This window comes from Aphelocoma coerulescens, chromosome 1 (genome assembly GCF_041296385.1).
Source record: "Aphelocoma coerulescens isolate FSJ_1873_10779 chromosome 1, UR_Acoe_1.0, whole genome shotgun sequence".
Classification (NCBI taxonomy): Eukaryota; Metazoa; Chordata; class Aves; order Passeriformes; family Corvidae; genus Aphelocoma; species Aphelocoma coerulescens.
In genome coordinates this window covers 5,067,024-5,086,770 of record NC_091013.1, presented here as the reverse complement: position 1 = coordinate 5,086,770, position 19,747 = coordinate 5,067,024, and the positions used below count along the sequence as shown (strand labels likewise).

The 19,747-nt window shown below is 45.2% G+C and overlaps 1 protein-coding gene across 5 annotated transcripts in view; it reads right to left on the bottom strand.

Moving 5' to 3' along the window:
• Positions 1 to 4,700: 4,700 nt before the first annotated feature.
• The window catches only part of PDE9A (phosphodiesterase 9A), a 36,037-nt gene continuing 20,990 nt past the window's right edge, over positions 4,701 to 19,747 (bottom strand). For all 5 annotated transcript variants that reach the window (XM_069019535.1, XM_069019445.1, XM_069019778.1 and 2 more), the window contains 10 exons: positions 18,790 to 18,864; positions 15,715 to 15,801; positions 12,596 to 12,700; positions 11,431 to 11,513; positions 10,431 to 10,587; positions 9,194 to 9,307; positions 8,420 to 8,524; positions 7,564 to 7,692; positions 7,276 to 7,371; positions 4,701 to 5,693 (listed from right to left, as the gene is read on the bottom strand). In XM_069019535.1, coding sequence (XP_068875636.1) covers positions 5,643 to 5,693; positions 7,276 to 7,371; positions 7,564 to 7,692; positions 8,420 to 8,524; positions 9,194 to 9,307; positions 10,431 to 10,587; positions 11,431 to 11,513; positions 12,596 to 12,700; positions 15,715 to 15,801; positions 18,790 to 18,864 — 1,002 coding nt within the window. In that variant the 3' untranslated portion in view covers positions 4,701 to 5,642. The remainder of the gene's footprint in view (positions 5,694 to 7,275; positions 7,372 to 7,563; positions 7,693 to 8,419; positions 8,525 to 9,193; positions 9,308 to 10,430; positions 10,588 to 11,430; positions 11,514 to 12,595; positions 12,701 to 15,714; positions 15,802 to 18,789; positions 18,865 to 19,747) is intronic.

Below are 19,747 nucleotides of genomic sequence, written 5' to 3'. Positions count from 1 at the left end.
GAGGCACCCACTGATGTCCAGTTGCCCTGGACAGCACAGGGGAGTGGTGGGAGGGCAGCTGCCACTGGGGAAGCACCAAATTCCCAGTGTGAGTGTGGTTTGGTGGGGGCTTAACCTGCTGCCTGCACAGCTCCCTGTACCCTACCCGTGTCTCTGCTGCCCACCACACTCCACAGGGTCCAAGGGCAGCAGGGATCCCAGCCACAACCATGAGTTTCCATGGCTGTTTCAAAGCCTGGCAAGGAAAAGTGGAGGAAAACACTTCTAATAGGCATGTTAGGGGGTTGGTTTTTAACAGAACTCTGCCTGAAATGAATAATTTTTTTTTTTTAAGGGAAATAGTAGCTCACACACATAAGCACTGCTCTGAATGCTCATTTCATTTAGCTGGGGCTTGTTCAGTAAAGAAAATGAAATTTCCATCATTCAAGTTCGTACTGGTTTTGGGGTTTTTTTTTTTTGGTGGGGAAATTCACTCATCAAAAGGGAAATCATTCCACTTTCCTCAAGTGGTGGTCAGTGCCCCAAGCCTGTTGGTGTTTGAGATGTGTTTGGTCAATGCCCTCAAGAACAAGCTGTAACTTTTGGCCAGCCCTGAGGTGGTAGCACGAGCACTGTGGGACAAATTGGCTTCCAGGGCTTACCCAGGGCAGCTGCTAACTGGGCATTCCAGAAGGCCTGGCTTGGGCAGACGAATTTGAGGATTTATAAGTTTTTGTGTTGATTTTCTCATGCCATTTTCCAGCCTGGAGTGTGTCCCAGCTGTCCTGAGCCCAGAACACCATCAGTGGGCTGAGAACAAGCTTTTTTTCCTCATAAAATGACACAGCAGCTCCAACTCCCTGTAAGTTTGGAGCTTTAGGGCAGAGGATCTGCCGGGTCTGCCAGCCAGGCTGTAACTGTGCTTCCACAGAGTTTGGAAAACAGAGATTTTTCCTCAGAGAATTTATAGCCAGTGTTGGCTGTGACAACACTGGTTTACACTTTCCAAACCCTCCTGGTTCTAAGTTTGTCTTGCAACAGAGCCAAGTGGTGTTACAAAAATGTCTGCAGATAGCTGCTTTATGTGTGTGCTTGTGCCTGAGTACACCTGTGATTCCTGATTACGTGCCAAAATAGCCTGAAAGCTTTTTATTTTAGTGTGGGTGAGTTTGATTTCTTGCTAACCAAGAGCCAGATCTGCTACACCACGAGGTCTGACCTGCTGGTTACAGCTCCTTCATTTATGAGGACATCTAATAAGTGGGTTTGGCCAGAAGTTTTTATTTTCTGACAATAAGAACTGTTGGTTTTTGCATCCAAAAGCCACAAGGTGCTTCACAAATGTGGGTGTCCCTGCTTGAAAGGAGAGGGAAGCCCTGTCTTGCTGACTTGCTCTAGAAGGGATTTGAAGCCAGGCAGATCTAAATTTATTATTAAAACTTACTGGTTTTGTGTGCTGTCACAGCACCCACACACAGACCTCCAATGTCACTTTTTTTCAGAGTCCAAAAAACATCTCTGCCTAGGCACTGCCATGGAGAGCTGAGAGAAAGGAGAGATCACCTGCTGCTGTGCCATCTTGCCGAGAAAAGGAGCATCCAAGCTCTTTTTAAATGCACTTCAGAAAGTCTTTATTGCATTTTGCTTATTCACAAGGGTGGCTCAGGAGGGCAGGACCAGCCTGGTGTCCTCTGGACCACAGCCTGGAGCTGAGATGTGCCCAATTCCAGAGCAGTGATTTCTTTGAGCTGGGAGTCAGAGCAGCAGCTGGATGGCCCTACACGAGGCTGTCCCTTGACATAAATCCTAAGCAGAGTGCATGCTCTTAATCCCACAGACCAGGCACGAAGGTAGACTTGTTCTTCAGATGTTTTTAGAGAGAATGGGTAGTTTGCAGTAAAAACATGCTGTTGAAAACAGGAAAATTGAACAGTGCATGGCAATGCTTCTCCTGAGAGGCTCATACTCCCACATGGAGCAGATGCTGTTGTTACTGCTGCTCTGAGGCAGCACTGAGATGAACCATTTCCATGTACAGATACTCCTGTGGCATTACATGACCTGTGTATTACCAGACACTAAACTTCCCTTGTAAATTGGCTGCTGTGGGGGTACTCACATTTTTAAAAAGCTGTTTCCCTGACAAGACATGCAGCCCCAGTTTGGTCTGGTTATCAAACCATACTAAAAAGAGGAGTAATGGGGCTGTGGGATCTCACAGCTTTAAAAAAAAAAAAAAGAGAAGTAAAATCCCAGAGCTCATCATTAGTTTCCCAGGATAAATGGTGTGGAATTGTTATAGCCCATTTCATGTTCAGCTTTGATCACAAGTCTAGGAGTAGCAAGGCAAGGCTGGAATGCACCTGGCACTGTCATGATGCTGAAAGCTGCAACAGGTCATGGAAAGTTCTCTCTGAGAGACCTGCTGTAAACTGAGACAACACTGAGACACAATATCCACTCTGATTCATTGGAATAGGGGGAGAAAAGGTTAAATCACACTTGAGACATCTTTCTCCCTGCCTTGAAAAACTTCATTCTCATGCTAAGTCTACTTTTAAAATGTCACCTTGAAAATGTGTGACATTTTAATAGGCTGATTGCCAAGATTCTCAAATCCTTTAATTAGCATATGAATCACAACGTTAAATATTGTGGGAAAAGCATAAGAAACTAGAATTATGAGAGAATGCCTTGCCTTTCCCTTGGTTAAATGCATCTAGGGAGGACTGTCTCTTAGAAATCTAATATTACAAAGACAAATGAGATTAAAAAAAAGCGCTGTGGTATTCCCATTTATGCCATTAGCTGGTTGTGGTTGCATGAGGGTTTTTTTTTACAGCTGCCTGTGAATAGCAGCCTGGGTGTTGCCTGTTCTTTCAACAACCTTCACAACAGATTACAGCATCACCACAGTCACTGCTGCATGAGGATGGGTTGCATTCCCTTTCTCCACGTTTCTGACGCAGCTCCAAGAAATTCAGTGGGATTTCACCAGTGTCTTTTGTTCATCTCTCTCCAGTAAACAGGTTTTTGGTTGCTCCTAAAAATGGTGGAGCCAAAACAAACCATCAGTTCCCCAAAATCCTTCAGTTAGGGAAAGCCAAGGAGCCTTCACTGTGCAAGTAGCTGCTTTGTGCCAGGGTGCATGGCTAGGCTGGTGGGTGTTAAGCACATGGATAAATACTTGCTGCATTAGGGTTTGTGGTTAGAGAAAATCCTTCCAACTGAAACAAAACTTCCTATGGGTGTGTAACTCTTAAGGAGTTTTAGTGGGAGGAGGGTGCAGTCAAGTTTGTACAGCAGGTTTTCTCATCTCATGTGAGTAGCTCAGTGCAGGACCTGGCAAGGCCTAAGCAATTGTTCATGACTCCTGCACAGCTCATCTGCTCTGGGAGCTGATTTGTGACAGAAATCCGCCGGAATGGAGATGGTAAATTTGATTTACTTGTGCAAAAGTAGTGAAAATTCCACAGCAGAACAATCCAACACAGGCAATGTACTTTGGATTATAAGATTCAGTAAAGAAAAGGGGCACAAACCACATAATTCAGATTCAACTTTCAAGCAACAGAAGTTTGAGGTTAATCAAAACTAGGGTGTAGTTCATCCATTCATGAAGATGCCTGTGTGAGCTGGAGCTGGCCCCGTGCTTGGATCTTCCCATTTCCCCTGGGATCTGTTCAAATCCAGGGATCAGAGCCCTTTCCAGTTTTCAGCAGAAAGCCCAAAACCACACACAAAAAGCTGTTTAAAGGAGGAGGCACCAGCAGACAGAACTAGCTGTGAGTCTGTCCTGGGTCTCTGGAAGCTTCCAGGTAGGAATAGGGTAAAGGGATGGAAGTTTCAAGGTAATTTGGATCTCCCTGAGAGATTGGAAAGTAACTGAAATAATAGTTTTGTGCAAATGAAAGAGACCAGACGTGGGAAATGGCACTGGGGGAAGAAACAAGAGTTAAACTCATAATTAATGTGCAGAAACAACAGGAGAGCGAATCTGAATTTCCAGAGCAGGAGGCAGGATTTGCTGCTCAGGGTTGGTGCTAGAGACCTGCCAGAGAGGATGAGCTGCCTAAGGTGTTTCCTGGGCCATGGAGGGAAAGATTGGCCCCTTCCTGCTCATCTCTCTGACAAACCAGCTGCAGCTTTGGGCTTTGCAGAGTTGCAGCATTTGTGCCACCCTTATGGCAAACACACCCAGCAGAGCTGATGGGGCAGCTCAGCCAGGGAAAACCTGGGCAACATCCACGCCTGTGGCTGCCAGTGTGGGAGATGCCAGCACACCAGGGTGCATGCAATCCCTGGTCCCAGCAGCCACGCCACGATAGGACCTAAAATTCTCAGGGAGAACAACCTTTCCCAGCTGGGAGAAACCAGGAGCAGGTGAGCAGCATGGCTGTGGCTTGACCCTTGTGGGGGGCTTATTCCAGCCTTCCCTTTGGTGAGGTGGTGCACAGGAATAAATCCCAGCATTGCCTGTTCACACAGCTGCAACACCCAGGCAGGGCTTGGCTCCCAGCCATCACAAAACCATCAATGGAATTGAAGCTCCTTGTGATGTACCACAGGAATAATTCTAAGGCTTCTCCTCTAAGGAAAACCGTCCCTCTCCTCTCCTGTACAGCCCCTTACCTTGTATTCATTATGGGAGCTTTGGTGTTTAGGAACATGGATAGTTCTCATGTCAACACATACACAAAATGAAACAATAACACCCATTTCTGTAGAAGAATATATTATTTAGCAGATCAGTTTAAAAGTAAAAAAAAAAAAAAATCTGTACATCTTTGAAGGTGTCTCTTGTTGGGGTTTTTTTTGCGTCAACAAGGACAAAAATGTGTTTGCACCCTGTTTTTTTCAGCTTTGTGCTCCCTTCTTTGCTCGTGCTGAAGGACCCCACGGTGTCCAGCTGTACCAGGCCACAAAGCGACCCTGCGAACTCACTAAGGTTTCTTCTGATTTCTTCTAGTGTAGAAAAAAACAACAACAAAAAAGAAAATTGCATCCACTATGCTGGGCTTCTGAATGTACTGTGAACACTATAAAATTCAGAGAATAATGCAGAGAAATGTGTCATTAGAGCCTACCAGGCAAACAAAAATGTATGCCAGGACCCTTGTCAGTGTATAAGCATCTGGTGAGCTATGCTGTGATTAGCATACTGCTGTACACATATAGAGAGTATCTTGACTAAAACCACTCCTGGTGCCAGTGGATCATTTCCCAGAAAAGGCTCCTTAGCTAAACTCTGATTTGTCTCTGCAGGCATCTTGGTCACCAAAAAGGCAGATCTGCTGAAGATTGGAGCCGGGCTGCAGCCTGAGCAGTGTCCGCAGGGAGAATCCTGCTGGGAGGCTGTTGTGGGAATGCTGGAACACAGGGAATCCTGCCAGGAGGCTGTGGTGAGAATTCAGGAGCCTGGGGAATCCTGCCAGGAGGCTGTGGAGGGAATGCCAGAGCCTGGGGAGCTCGCGGTGTCCGACGGCAGCAGCACCTCTGGGAGGAGGCTGCGGGCTGTGGATCCATCCCTGCCACCTCTCCCTGTATGGTCCTACTTGGGTTTTGATGTAGCCACCACGTCTGCTTGGCAAGTACAGCATTTCTCAAAACCAGAGTAGCCTCAGGGCTCGTGGTTTTTTTTGTTCAAAGGCTGTTCTGTCTCACTTTTCAGTACTGCCGGTCGTCAAAGCTTCGCTTTTCTGTTTCTGCAGCTGGAATGAAGAGCAAAGCAGGATTAATCGCCCTGACTCACACTCACAGCGCTGCTTGCCAGTCCCATGCTCAGCTCTCCACAAGCCATGTGCAACACTTCCTGGGAAATAATAGGCAGCAGCTTGGAATATCACAGGCATTGTTTCATCCAAACAGCTCTGGATGAATGTCCTGAGTAAACAGAACTCAGTCTTTCTCATCAGCTATTGTACTAGGCTCTCAGATTATTAATTAAATCCTCTTGTTTCAGGATATTTCTGAATTCAAGCAGCTCCTATTTTTCTGAGACCTCTTGTGCCAATATACTATAATTAAAGCTCCATCAATTTGAATAAAAATGTAAACCAGAAGTAAAATTTCAGCTCTACTTGAAATAAGAATAAGACTCGGAAAGTCTGGCAGTCATATTTGAGTTCTTTTGCCCTTGTTTGAGAAATGCTCCTCTCTAAACTGAGAAATGCCTAAAGGACTTTGCTCTCCTTTAAAACTTAGTGCCCTCAAAGCCTGTGCTCTTTGATCAACAAGCCTTGGTACTTGAACTGCTGAGGGGCTTTTCCTCCAAAGCACCTGGGAGGAGATGGGAGCTACAGCAAAGCTACTGTTCCACTCATGGATGACCAAATGAAGAAACCTTCATTACCCGGGTATCAAACAATATCAGCACAGCTGGTGCCCCAGGGCACTTCCCAATCTGTTTTTATGATGGAGTGGCTGACAGTACCCTGACTACATGATGAATTTTTTCATGTCAGAAAACCCCTGCTCGGTGATGCCATTTGGGCAGGTTTTGTCGTGGGTGTCAGCAGGGAAAAGAGGCACTGGAAGAGGTGTGCAAGGAAGGGGTGCAGGGCCATTCCCACAGGCTGCAGGGAGCTGGATCAGCACTCTGACTGCTGCCCTGAGCACTGGTCTCTGCCCTGCCAGGCTCCTGAGGCAATGCAGACATGCTGAGAGAGAGCAAATGTGGTTACCTGGAATTCCCACCTCCCCTGAGCCTCACATGTCAAAATGAGAGATGCTCTGGACATGAAGGTCCCTGGTGGGCCATAAAAGGGCTTCACTGGTTGTGTGTTTAATCCTCCTGGGTGCTTTGCGTGACAGAGTGATTCCTCATAAAATGCCAAGCACGTCCTTGATGACACACACGTGACTGTAAGTTCCCTCCCAGAAAATAAACTCATGCAACTGGTGCTGCAGAGCCTTGAACTGCCCAACCCCAGGACATTTTGCTGCAGTGTAACCCAGGCAAACTCCTTCCCCAAGGAAGGGAGGGCAGATCCCTCCAGGAAGAGATGTTTGCCAATGTGCTCCCTTCAGGGGGTTATTCCTGGGGTTTGTGCCTTGCAAGCAGCTCCTTTCCCATGTCCATACTTGTGTGGAGCCTGGTGGACTCTGCAAGGACATGTTCTTACTGCTTGTGGCACACACCTCTCTTCAGCCAGGTGTAATGAATGTGTTTCTCAGGATAATGATGATGCCATAAGCATTCCCACTGTTTTGGAATTAAGCTGCTGCTTAATTATAATGTTTGGCTTATTCAGTCATGATGTTTACTGTATCAAGGAGATAAGTGGAGTTTACCTCTTTCATAGCATCATCTATCTGTTTTAACCCCTCGTAGTGGTCCCTGGATTCCCACAGAGGCTGGAGCATCACCTCCTCCACTTCTGGGAATAGCTAGGTGGACACAAGAGAAAGAATATCGACATTTCCTTTTGCATTCCTTAACTTGCTGCATTATTTAGTTGTACATGCTGAAAACAGTGTGGCAGGGACATCCCCATTTCCCTGGATAGCTAAACACCTGGTGGGGCAAACACTGAAGCTCTGCTCTCCCCCTCTTTGGTTTCTGGCCCTGGGTGACTTTACCTTCGTCACTGTTTCGAACATGGGGATGAGGACGAACTTCAGGAATCCGATCTGTGCCGTCGGCTTGGTCACTTTGTCGCGGTCCATGAACGGCGCCACCGGGAGCCCCTCAGATTTTTCTCGGTCGCTCTGGAACAAACCCAGAGTTAGCAAATATTAATCCTGGCTAGAAGGCTGTGAGGAGAGTCATGCACCAAGCCAATCAGTAGCCCTCAGATACAGATCACAGAGGTATTTGAAGATAGCACAGAATAATGACGTGTTTCCCTCAGGCCAACGTATCTGCTTTGTTGAGGGCAACATCTGAGTAAAGAGAATTCTGTTCAGTTATTTCTGCTCAGCACCAGCATCAAAGTGTTCACCTCCATGCTTACAGGGAGCCCAATTCCCTTTGCAAACGCACTGGACTTGTGAGGTAAAATATATCAGAGCATTCAGAAAGCTGGTAATGGCTCTTGCTGCTCTCAGAGAGAAGGAATAGTTCTGTGATTTCCTCATCGTTCTCCAGAGAGTGATTATTTTCAGGTATTCAACCAGAAATTACATCTCCTTCTTTACTAATGATTAAAGAAAAATCAGTTGCATCCACCTGCTTCCTGAGCAGGTTGTCTTGCTGGCATCCTTCTCTGACTTTCTGTAACAGAAGCTTTCCATGGAATCGTAGAATGGTTTGGGTTGGAAGGGACCCTAAAGATCACCCAGTTCCAACCCCCTGCCACGGGCACTGAAACTTCTACCAGACCAGGTAGTTCAGAGCTAGAACCAGACTGGGCTGTCAGGCAGTGAAGCACCTGTGGGATGTGGAAATAGCAGAAAATTGTGCAATTGTGCAATTGCATCTCTCCTTCACTCTTACCTGCATAAAATACTCCTCCAGTAAGCAATCTACCCAGGGCTCTGCTACTTCCATGGGGCGCACTTCGTTGGAGATGTCACAGCATTTTATCAGTACCATCTTCAGCTGAAAGAGGATAATACTTTAATGCTGCAGTCTTAAAGCCAGCCCTTTTCCCCCTCTCCACAACCCCTGTCCTTGCAATGCAGAGGGAGGCAGAAAGGACAACCAGAAAGGACAGTTTCAGGATTAAACCAGAGGTCTTAAATGATCTGGATCCTTTTCCCTCTCTCTGTGTAAATCACTTATCCCCTCTCTGCCTTGGTTTCCCAGTCTGCAGCCCTGGGATGTGTCACAGTGGGATGTGCCCTTATCTGCAGCATGAGGAGATTCAGTCACAAGTGACCATTAAGCTTTTTGTGGAGCACTCGGGAGGCAGCTGGGAAAAGATTTCCCTGGAAATCAAAGACAACTGCATTAGGAAGTAGAGGAGACTGCAGTTTGCACTCTTGTGAATATTTTTTTCCCCACAGTAAAGGACAATAAGAATTTGTGACCTGATAGAGTAAAATATTTTATTTTCCTGATGGGACTCCAGGATTTCTAAAGCTGGAATAACCTATTTAATATAGAGCACTTCCAAATTGTAATTATTTTTTGGTGGGGCAGAGAATGTAGGAGGGTTTACTTTTTGATAATATATATTGAATCTTGGTTTTTAAACAAACAAAAGTTAATCTGCAAGCTTTCACTCCATGCACAAAAAAAAAAAAAAAATCCACAAAATCTCCTTACACAGGTCATGTGTTCTTCATTTGTGTAATCAAAATTTTCCATTTTTTCCTTGAAAGAGTCCATTATTTCTGCATGTCTCGCCATGTCTGTAGCCAGGATTAATGTAATTATCCCCTAGCAAAGAAAACATGTTCACATATTAACTTGACATTCCTTACAAAGTCTGCTCTTGCAGAGCCAAGAAGGGTCTGTCTTGCACACGAAATGCCTCAGATGCACTGAATTGTTCATGGTGGAAGGGGAAGTTTCTGACTTGAAACTGCCAAGGAAACTGGATTATAAAGAGTTCATGGTACATGAGGATCATGGTATTATGTGATATTCCAGAGACACTGAGGTTTTCCCTTTCTGATTGACTAATTGTAGAAAAGCAAACTGTACAACAGGATGTTAAAAGCCACACTCTGGCTGCCAAGATCCACTTTCATCTCCTTGGAAAGCACTGTGGGGTTTGCTGCTGACTCTTAGTGGCCCTGAGACAAAAATCATGATGGGGATGTCAGCTGTGCCCATCCTCTTTGGATTAAGGGCTTTGAAACACTCGGATGTGGTCAAGGAGCTCTGTATCCTCCTGCTATGCAAAGTTTATGATGGGAAAACATGTGGTTAATTGAAAGTTGTGGGTTTTCAAACACAACAACCCATTTTGGGACCATGCCAGTTTCCCACACGCTGGCAGAATCAGGAACTCCAATCAGCCTTCAGGCTTCTCCACTTGGTGTGTAAGGAAGGTGTAATGTGGAAATTAAGACTGGATTTTGGCCCTCAGAGCCCTAATGGGAATTGTTACATTGTTCAGTGCCTCAGAGATGACTGTGGTGACTCTCCCTGTGCACCAGGGCCTCTTCCAACAGTACAAGTGCTCTGCTATTGCAAATCTTTTCCCCCTTTGAAGCCCCTCTTAAAATTAATACAGTATTCCCTTAAAGCATAAACTTCTGCCGTGAGAGCTTAATTCTTCCCCACTCACAACTAATTGGCTCCTCCAACAACATAAATATCTACCCCCAAAATACCATAGGCTTTAATAGTCAGGATGTACTCATTATTCCTCAGCAACGCATTCCAGGGAGTGCTGCTCTGGAAGTTTTCCAAGAATCCCTCTCGGATCCTTCCAGCGTGAGGGGCTTTTACAGCCCTACCCTCCAGGGAGAATGAATCACTCTCACTGTGGAGCAGGGAAGTCCGTGCGTGTTTACATCCTCAGGAACAGCGTGTACAGGAGCAGCACTCCTACCTGTCTTATCTGTTTGAACTGCTCCTGGTCCACGTTGGAGAAAATGTTGAATTCGGGCTGGGAGATGATCTGGAAAGCCACGGCGCAGTGGTGGTTCTCCAGCGGGGAGATGTCGTTGTAGCGCACGGCCAGCTCCGTCCGCGCATTGATCTGGTAGCTGAGGGCAGGGAAAACCGTGAGGGAAAAACTGCTGCAGACACCCGCCAGCTGCTCCAAACCACGCTGCTTGCTCTTGCTTACATTCTTTTCAATGCTTATTCAGTTAGCTGCAGCTTTGGGGTTTTTTTTGGTTGTTGGCATTAAATCAGATTTTCGGAGAAAATAGGTATTGCTTTAATGTAATCGCATGTGCTGATTCCCATTCAGGGGATGAACCTTCCCCTACAGGCTTTTTTTCCTTCTTTAAATTTTACTCTATCTCTAGTTTAAAATGACATAAAACCAGAAGGAACTCTCTGGGTTTAATTCAACCCCCACTATTGGCAAATGCAGAGATTCTCACTGATCCCAGTCAGAACTGGGTTCTGCCCTTATTTAATGAATGGTTACAAAGAGATCAGATTCTCTCCCTTTCACATGCACACAAAAGTGTCCATGGGTCAACAGCAATAATTTCCTCACATCATAATAAACAGAGTAAAATGCACTTCATGATTTATAATTATGAAATAACGCGTAAGCTAAATCCCCCTTTGCATTTTAGTGTAATTATTCCATTATAATAATTTATAGCTCTGTTACCAGCTGTCAAGTATTTTACCTTGTTTTCTCAGGAGTTGGGGGAAAAAGTGTTGGAATAGAAATCTGAAAAAAGACATTTTCCTTACAGAACCAAGAACAGCTGGCAAACCCCAAACCAGACCTGAGCTCTGCTTTGGCCCATGTGTGAGTGAAGAGCAGGGCCTTGGGAAAAGGTCAGGCCTGATCTACCAAAAAATGCCAACCAGTATTATCTTCCCAATAGATTTTAAGGGAAGAGAAAGCAAGAGGACAGACTTACGTATTGTTATAGCCTGGATGGTCCAAGTCATGGCACACTGCTGCAGTCATGAGAATCAAAATGTCAATTTGGGAAAATTTCTCCTGTAAAATACAAAACATGAAAGTAGTATTATGATTTCTACTTTCTCTATCCCTATAAATCAAAATAAATGAAGAAACCAGACATATTTACGTTTTAGAGAAATGCAAATCTGAGAAAAATGAAGCATTTTTCCTTAGGTGAATTTACTTCAGCCAAGAACGCGAGACCTGCCTTCCCTTCCAGTAAAAATGACTCAGATTTGCCTTTGTTGCATTAAATAACAGCAGCTCAGAGGAGGCAATTTCCTTGAAACTTGCTATTACTGCAGAGATCATACAAAAGCACTGAGACATTAGTACAGTCTCTTAAAAGTCACTTGAGCACCCGATTACTTAAAGGGAGGGATGGAAGATGGCTCTGTTGCCATTGCATTCTACATTAACTAAAGTTAGGAAAAGAGAGAGAAAAATTAAATGTTGGGTTCCCACAGCTTTTGAATAGCCCAGACTTACATTAAAGCAAATTTTTCTTCATACTGCTACTGCCAAGAAAACAGACTTAGGCCAGTAACTGATATGTTTAGCTATGGAGAAGAAAGGGGTTTTTAAAGTGAATAAAAGCGGTTTTGTAAAGAATGAAATGAACATATATATGAGCGCAGGTTATCCAGACAGTGAATGAATTTTGGGATAAAATAAAGGTCAAATATGTGTTCAGCATACAATACATGCCAGGCTATAGGTACAAGCACAGCAACAAGCACACATTTGGAGAACACCTCTTGTGGGAACATTTTGTGTCCCAAACAAAGAACATACCCACAGAGCATAATTCAGTAGGGGTTTGGCTGTCATTCCTAAATGTTTCACTCCATCAGTGTACAAACTGTGGGCATCCAGGAGGTGAAACTACCTTCCCAGCAGCCTCAGAAAGCTGTGTAGGTGCTTGGGGTCAGGAATGGGATGGCTGAGTGGGCAGCCAGAGGTGGAAAAGCAACACCTCTCCTCGTGTGCCCGGGGACTGAGCAAGTGCAGCCTCCTCAAAGGCCACCACTGGCCAGCAGGCTGGTGGCCCATTTTGCAAGAGAACTGGCACAGGTTTCACGATGGAAATTGAGTAGTCCCATCGAGGGGGGTCATACCTGGAGGCTGCAGAGCGAGATCATGCTGTACATCATCTGGGTCACGCAGAAGCAGTGCCGGAAATTGTGGAAGGGGTTGTTTCTGTAATTGTCGTGAATACACAGCTGCAGAGAGAGGGAATGAAGCTGTCAGAGATGGCAGAGCTGTTTCCCAAGCACTGTATATCCTTAAAGGAGTCCTGTGGAGCCCAGGATTATTCTCTGCCAGGACAGAGTGACAGCATGAGGCCTCTGACACTTTCTGCCTTCTCCGGTGAGATTTCTGTGTTCCAAGAATTCACCAGCAAGTAAAGCTCACAGAAAATCCCCTCTCATACCAGCCAGCAATGGGCAAATATCCCAGCACAGCTGCATCTCAGTCCTTAAGACAGGACTCTGTGCTCTCATCCTGACTTTGTACTTCAAACCTTGCAGTGGCTAAATGGTGACTTTGGGGACTGTAAAGGGCTCGGAGCCCACCCCTGTCTCCCTCTCCTGCTGAGTACAAACTGCACCTCTGATATTTGAAGGCTAAAATGTGGCTGTTATTTCATTTGCCAATGCTCAGAGGTGGCACTTTGGGACATGTTGCTTGGCAAAGGGAAGATGTGATGCACAGGCTGGAGCACACCTGGGTGGGCTTCCTGCACCAGGCAGCCTGGGAGAGGTTGAGCTGTTATAGGCTCATGGAAGCCATTGTTGTGTGGTTTAACTTCCTACATATCCTGGCTTGGTTTCCCTAATTCCAGAGGCAGGATGAAGCCTGTCCATCCCTGTGTCCTGGCTCCTTCCAGCCAGGCTGGCTGAGGGAGGCTGGCACAGCTGGGTTAACACATGCCACGGTCATTATTCCAATGCTCCTTTGGCTTCCTGTCCCTCACAAAGCAGCCAAGAGTCAGCAGCACTGTCAGACCCTTCTGCTGAATCGTCCCATAGCCTGAACCCCTCCAGGCAGAGAACCCTCATGCACATGCTTCAGTTTCTGGGACTGAATTAATGGCATGGACAGAACTCCTGTCCCCTTCTCTAGCTAAATAGTGAATTTACTTCATGACTCCTCACACCCCATCAGGATCAAACCCTTTAACCCATCACCTGACTTCTGGGAAGCCTCAAAGCCCTGGATAAGGTCAAGAGAACTGTGGCATTTCAATGCTTATTCAATATCTGTGGGTTTCATTGCAAAAGCTCTGCTCAGATTATTCTGCAGCGAAGATTTTAGAAACATATTTCATTATTTAAAATGACTAAGGAATGGCACGATATGGTTGTCAGCCAGGCTCACAGGGGGTGAGTATCTCCCAGCCTACACATGGACACCCATGGCACTGCACAGAACTGCATGGATGCAATGTATACATCCAGCACTGGAGCCCAGAGCATCCCAGGGGACTCCTGACTCAGAGCACTGAAGGGATGGAGTGACTGGGTTGCATTAGTCATTCTTTCCTCCTCTTCCTGGAAGATTTCTGTAGCCAGTGGATGTGGGAGCAAGAAAGCCAGGATAAGCATGAGGTGGCTTTTTCTCTCCCACTTGAGTTCAAAGTGATGCTCATACTGTGCCTGGGGAAGTGTCTTGCTTTGAAGCAGAGCCCTTGAGGCTTTTAAAAATCATCTTTCTTTCTGCAAGAAGATAGGAAACCTCACCCTGGCTTACCTTTGTAGAAAATACACAACAAACTCCCCTTGTTGCTCAGTGAGGCTGTCTTAAATGTTAGTGGTGACAAATTGCTTGGAGACACAAGCTAGGGGAAGCTGCCTGCAGCAATGTGTGTGGGTGGCCTGTTGGTGTGTGTTGACATATCACCTTGCTTCCCATGTTTTCGGGCTGTGAAACAGGAGGAGGGGATCTTCTCTTTTATTGCCTTTGTGTTACCCTTGTTTGTATTGGGTTTCATCCCACCCCTTGTCTTCAGCTGCTTTATAAGGTCAACACCACCGAGCTTTTCATTTGCCTTCTTCAGAGAGAGATTTACCAGCTTTAGATCATTTTTGGTATCTCCTTTAATGCAGTCACACCATTTTTCTAAAAAGGCTTCACCAGTTTGCTGGGAATAAATTCCAGGTGAGCCTTCTGCCTTCTGTGGTGACATTTTATCCCTTATTCCAGGCTCTGGTTAGCCTTGTGCCTCGTTGGCTCCCTCCTGCAGCAGGGCACCAAGCAGTGGCAGCCCCTTGTGCCTCCTGCCATTGCTGTACTGCAACACGTGATGAACCCAGTCTTTTCTTTGTCTTTTCCAGCCACCTCCTGATTTTGGGAAATTTTTTTTAGGCATCTACATCCATTTAAAACAGTGCCCTCTATTCTCTGCAAACTCCTCAGGGAATTAGAAGAGATTAATGAGATGTAAGTCTTTACTAAAGGAATCCTATGAAACATCTGTGTAATGAATTCAGACCATGATGTTTTTAATTATTGTCTCAATCAATTTGTCAGACACAGAGGTAAGATTTTACTAATTATAATTCTTCAGGCTATCCCTGGATCCTTTTTGACAATGGATAAAATATTTACTGTTCTGCAGTCCTCTAGGAACATGATGGGTTTTCTCTAAGAAAGCCAATATATTCTTCAGCTTTTTAGCAAACGCTTTCTTATGCTCTCCCTTGGACCTGAAAACTCATTGCTTTTTAAATATTCCAGTGTTTCTCCCTTAGACATCTCACTTTTGGTATGATCTCATCTTTCTCACATTTTGCATCTCTGCAACATTCTCACATCAAAGACTGAAGCAAAGAAAGTTACCTTCTCAGCAATTCCTTTTCCTTCCTGCCTTGCTCTTTTACTCCCTGTGATTTAGTACACTGAATGATTATTGCACATATTGGCACTTTTTAGCTATATCTGAAGACACTTGTCTTGCCTCCGTTTACAGTAGGTATCAAGAGCATTCAGCAGAAATGAACTGCTTTCAGTAATAGAAATCTCAGCAAATGAATGCAAAACAGTTAAAAAAGAGTCATTTGTGACCACAAGAACACAGACATTTTCTGAAGTACTTAAATTTGAAGAATTTGTATAGACGGACTGCTTTCACTGGGATTACTCATGTGAGTCATGTTAATTCCATGACTAAATGCCTTGTTTATTGATTTTTGAATGTGAAAAATTGCAAACACCAGTAACTTGAAATACTCACCAACCACCTCTTCAGTGTGATAGGATTGATGTTGAAGTCTTTTACCAGCCCAAGGTCGTGGTACATGTGCTCCAAACAGCTCAGCATCTGCAGCCAGGAATGGGCAGGTTATTGTTGGCTCTGTAAATATCCCTTTAGAACACCCTGTGACATGAATTTTCCCCTTGCAAGCATCAAATAATTGCAGAGCCCTCTTTAGATGAAAGAAAGATGTTCAAAGATTGCATGATTAAAGACAGTGCAAGAGGGGAGACAGAAAGGGTCTGAAAGCTTTTTGAAGCAGACGCTGCTGTTGACTTCACAGGTTTTGTGCAGGGCTTTGAATAGCACACCAGCACTCTTTGGTAATTTGTGATTCGTGTGTATCACAGCAATTCCTGCTCACAAAAAAAGAAGTATTGCAGTTTTTCTAGTTCAGCTGTGATGTATTCCATCGCTCAGTGAAACCAGTGGGAGCTTTGCCCTGGCTGGACAGAAATGAATCAGGCTCTAGCTGGATAGAAAATGACAGCAGAAAAGAAGAGATCCCTAAGGAAACACTTATTTCAGACATGTGTCAATATCTTCCTTCTTTATGACTTCTTGTGAGCTCCTAACTCCACCATCTTAGCTCAGATTTCTTGTTTTAAAGATTTCCCATTATAACCCTACAAAATTGCAGCAGTTTTGTGATCGTCCCCTCATGGAGACTGTAACTGTGAGTCCCAAAAGCTGAAATGCAAGGGCAGGCAGCCCTTTTGAGACACCACCTGCAGTAGGAAGGGGGATGCAGATAATTTAGCACCACATTTAATCATCTGGGCTTGAAAGAATTGGAAACAAAAGATATTGATAATCTCAAGCGTTTGGGCGCTTAACAGCTTCCACCAATCAGAAATTAAGAGGTTTCCTGGATTTCAGGAGTTTAGGTACTATCTGCATTCCCATTTCTGAAGGCCAAATCTGCAGGGGATTGAATGTGGCCATTGTGTTAGGAAATGCAGCTCTTAGACTGTAAAGCAATCCACGAGTTTCAACATGATGAGTATAGTGTCACAAATACAGCCTTGGAGGCATTTCTAGTTAGTTTTCTGTTATTTAAGCTCTTAGAAACTCACCAAGAAAAAAAAAAGATTTAATATAATGAAACTTTGTATTTATCCAGGGAATAAACATAATTCACAGAGTAACAATGGGGCTGATTTTGAGTCATCCAAACAGGAAGAGACTTTCCTGCAAGACCTGAGGGACAATGCCATGAGCTGAATTCTGCTCAGATCACACAGACAGCATTTTGCTGAAGATCCACTTGTCCTGGTAGAATATATGTTTTGCAATAGTTTCATAGAAGACTTTCCAAGACAATAATCTTTATCCAGAAGTGCTGAATTATCCTTAGAAAAGCAGCTGTTGCCAAGAGAGCTTTGGGTGTGTGACGAGGCGACTCAGTCACAGAACTCCTGCCTCTGAACACAGGAGAACCTCAGTTTTCACGTTTAGCTTTCTTGGTCAGCAGCAAAAGCTTGAATATGGGATTCTTTTAGGGCTTGAAAAGTGAGAGGCCATTTGAGAAAGAGGACCCAGGCTTGCTGCAAAGCTCGGTTTACTGAGATGCTGCAGAGCACATTTTTCATTTGCTTACAGATGACTGTGGTTTATGACCTGCCTGTCCCACACTGAGCACGTGGGCAAACACTCGCTGCTAAACAAGCACTGACAGAATTGAAATATTCTCTGTAAACATAAAGCAGAGCTAAGAGGGTGAGATAAACCCATATGGTGCTCGGCTCACCACAGCTTGTGTGGAATCTCATTTCTGAGCAGACTCCTCCTTGCAGGGCAAGTTTAATCTCCACACCCTCCTGTTTGCCTTGTTCATGCCACCATATAATGTTTCCTAGCCCTCTGAACGAGTTACTGTGCTAAAGCACTGTCCCCTGGCCCACAGGAATCCATGGATAATGTCTCTCCTCATTCTTTCTTAACAGTCAGAACAACAACAAGCCAGCAGTGTTATGGTCCACCTGTCAGATTGTAGTTCCCTCTTGCTGCAAAGACCTGACAGGCATTTGTGGCCATGGTACAGAGGGAAAGAGCTGGCGAGGGAGCAGTGGCTGCAGAGCACCTCTGGCCACATGAGGAAAGCTCTGCCAGCCTCAGCGAATGGGAGATGGACCTAAAGCCACCAGAGAGCCCTTCTGTTGTTCCACCAGACACAGGAAATATCCTGAAGGGGATATGCTGTTCCTGTGGCTGTGCATGGGGTGTTTTTCCTTGTCATGCTGAGCCAGAATGACTCTGCATGCACAACCTCTGATGGAGGAGGTAATTAAGGTGATTGCTGCTGGGGCTGCTTCCAGAACTACCTGAGCTTTTCCCTGGGAAAAAAACAGCACTAAACCCCTGGTTTAGTCCTGTCCTCCACTACGTTTTTCTGAAGTGAGGTTTGCTAGTATTTGCTAAATCTGGTTTTACATTATGTTATAAGCTGTCGACTCTTAACATCCTTCTCCTTCACGCTTCCACAGAGGCTTACTCATGGACCTTCCAGAACCTTCTGCAGTACAAGTGATGAACCATGAACAACACTAATAGCAGTAAGAAAAAGAAGAAAATGAAGCAATAAGAAGATACTAATTGGTTGTGAATGCAGCCTTGCAACCTCTTCAGAACAAACTGCAGAAAAACCCTCAGCTGAAGGGGTGTGAATCAGTGCCTGCACCTCTGCCTGCTGCTTTATTGATTTGAGTGGACTTATTGATGATGTGCTTAAGCACACACTTCTCTGGGGATTGATTTGTTCAGATAAAATGGTATGAGAGAACTCATGTGGCAGTAATGACAGTGCACCAGTTGAGGGACTGCTAGGAAGAGATTAAAGAGCAAATAAAGAGGGGCCAGGATATGATAAGCAGCATAATCTACCTGGCATCTGCTAGGAAGAAGCACTGCATTCTGGTGTGGTATGGAAATAAAATAAATGTATAGAGAGTAAGGGGCAGGAAAAAGGGAAAGACCCTGAAGACTGTCTCAAAGGGCTCTTCTGACCTTGTTGGCTCTCAGAAAGTGCCAGCCCAGCTAATGTGGCATCCTCACCTCGTTGGGCTCCCACAGCCAGACATCAAAGGTTGGTTTCCGCAGAGCCTCAATGGTCTCCTGGGACAGCATGTACTGCAGAGAGAAAGGCAGGAGCTGTAAACAAGGGTGTCCCTGGCATGGGAATTGCTATTGGCATGTCCTTGGGACTCCCGGGGTTCCATTCACAAGCCATGAACCACATTTCCCAAGGAGAGAGCAAATGATCTCTCCCTCTGGCCACCCAACCCTCCTCATCCTTCCCACCAGCTTGCAGCTGCACATTGGGCCAGATCCTTGTGGAGCAGGGCTTGGGAGAAAAGGGAGTGGAGGTGTTAAGGACAGGGTCATGGCTAAATCCAGCACAGGGAATCAAAGGCACAGGGCACAGACCCATCCCTGCTGCACTGGTTCTGCTGCCTGCAGAGCATCGGCGGCACTCGAAGCTGCCCGTTGGGGAGGGGTGGTGTGAAGTGTCTCTGCTTACAGTGCTAAATTAGCTGGTGGGGATGATATGTTTATTTTCAGATGATTTATGCTCTCACTTTGAGTGTGTTTTTCAAGAGTGCCCACAGTTTCAAATTGGTTGTCGGCCTGCAAGATTCAAGTGATTTTTTATCATTACGCTCAGAAGCTTGAAACAAAATCAAGCTCATTCACCAGTTACGGCTGTGTACAAAATGAAAAAAAGGGATGTGGAGGGTTAGAAGACATGGGGATATCAGGATTCTACAGATTCATCTGTTCAAGACTCTATTCATCAGTGGTTTTGGGACTCAAAAACCTTGTGGCTTCAACTGGCCCATTTACCATGGCTGTCTCTGGGTTGGGTTTACTCTCCTGAGCAGGTGAATGACAATTTCTGAGCCATCAAATTGTTTGATACTTAATTCAAGGAGGAACACCACTGAAGATTAATTTTCCTCCTTCAGAAGACAAGGAGTTTTGCATTTGCATATACAATGCACATTTAGTGTGA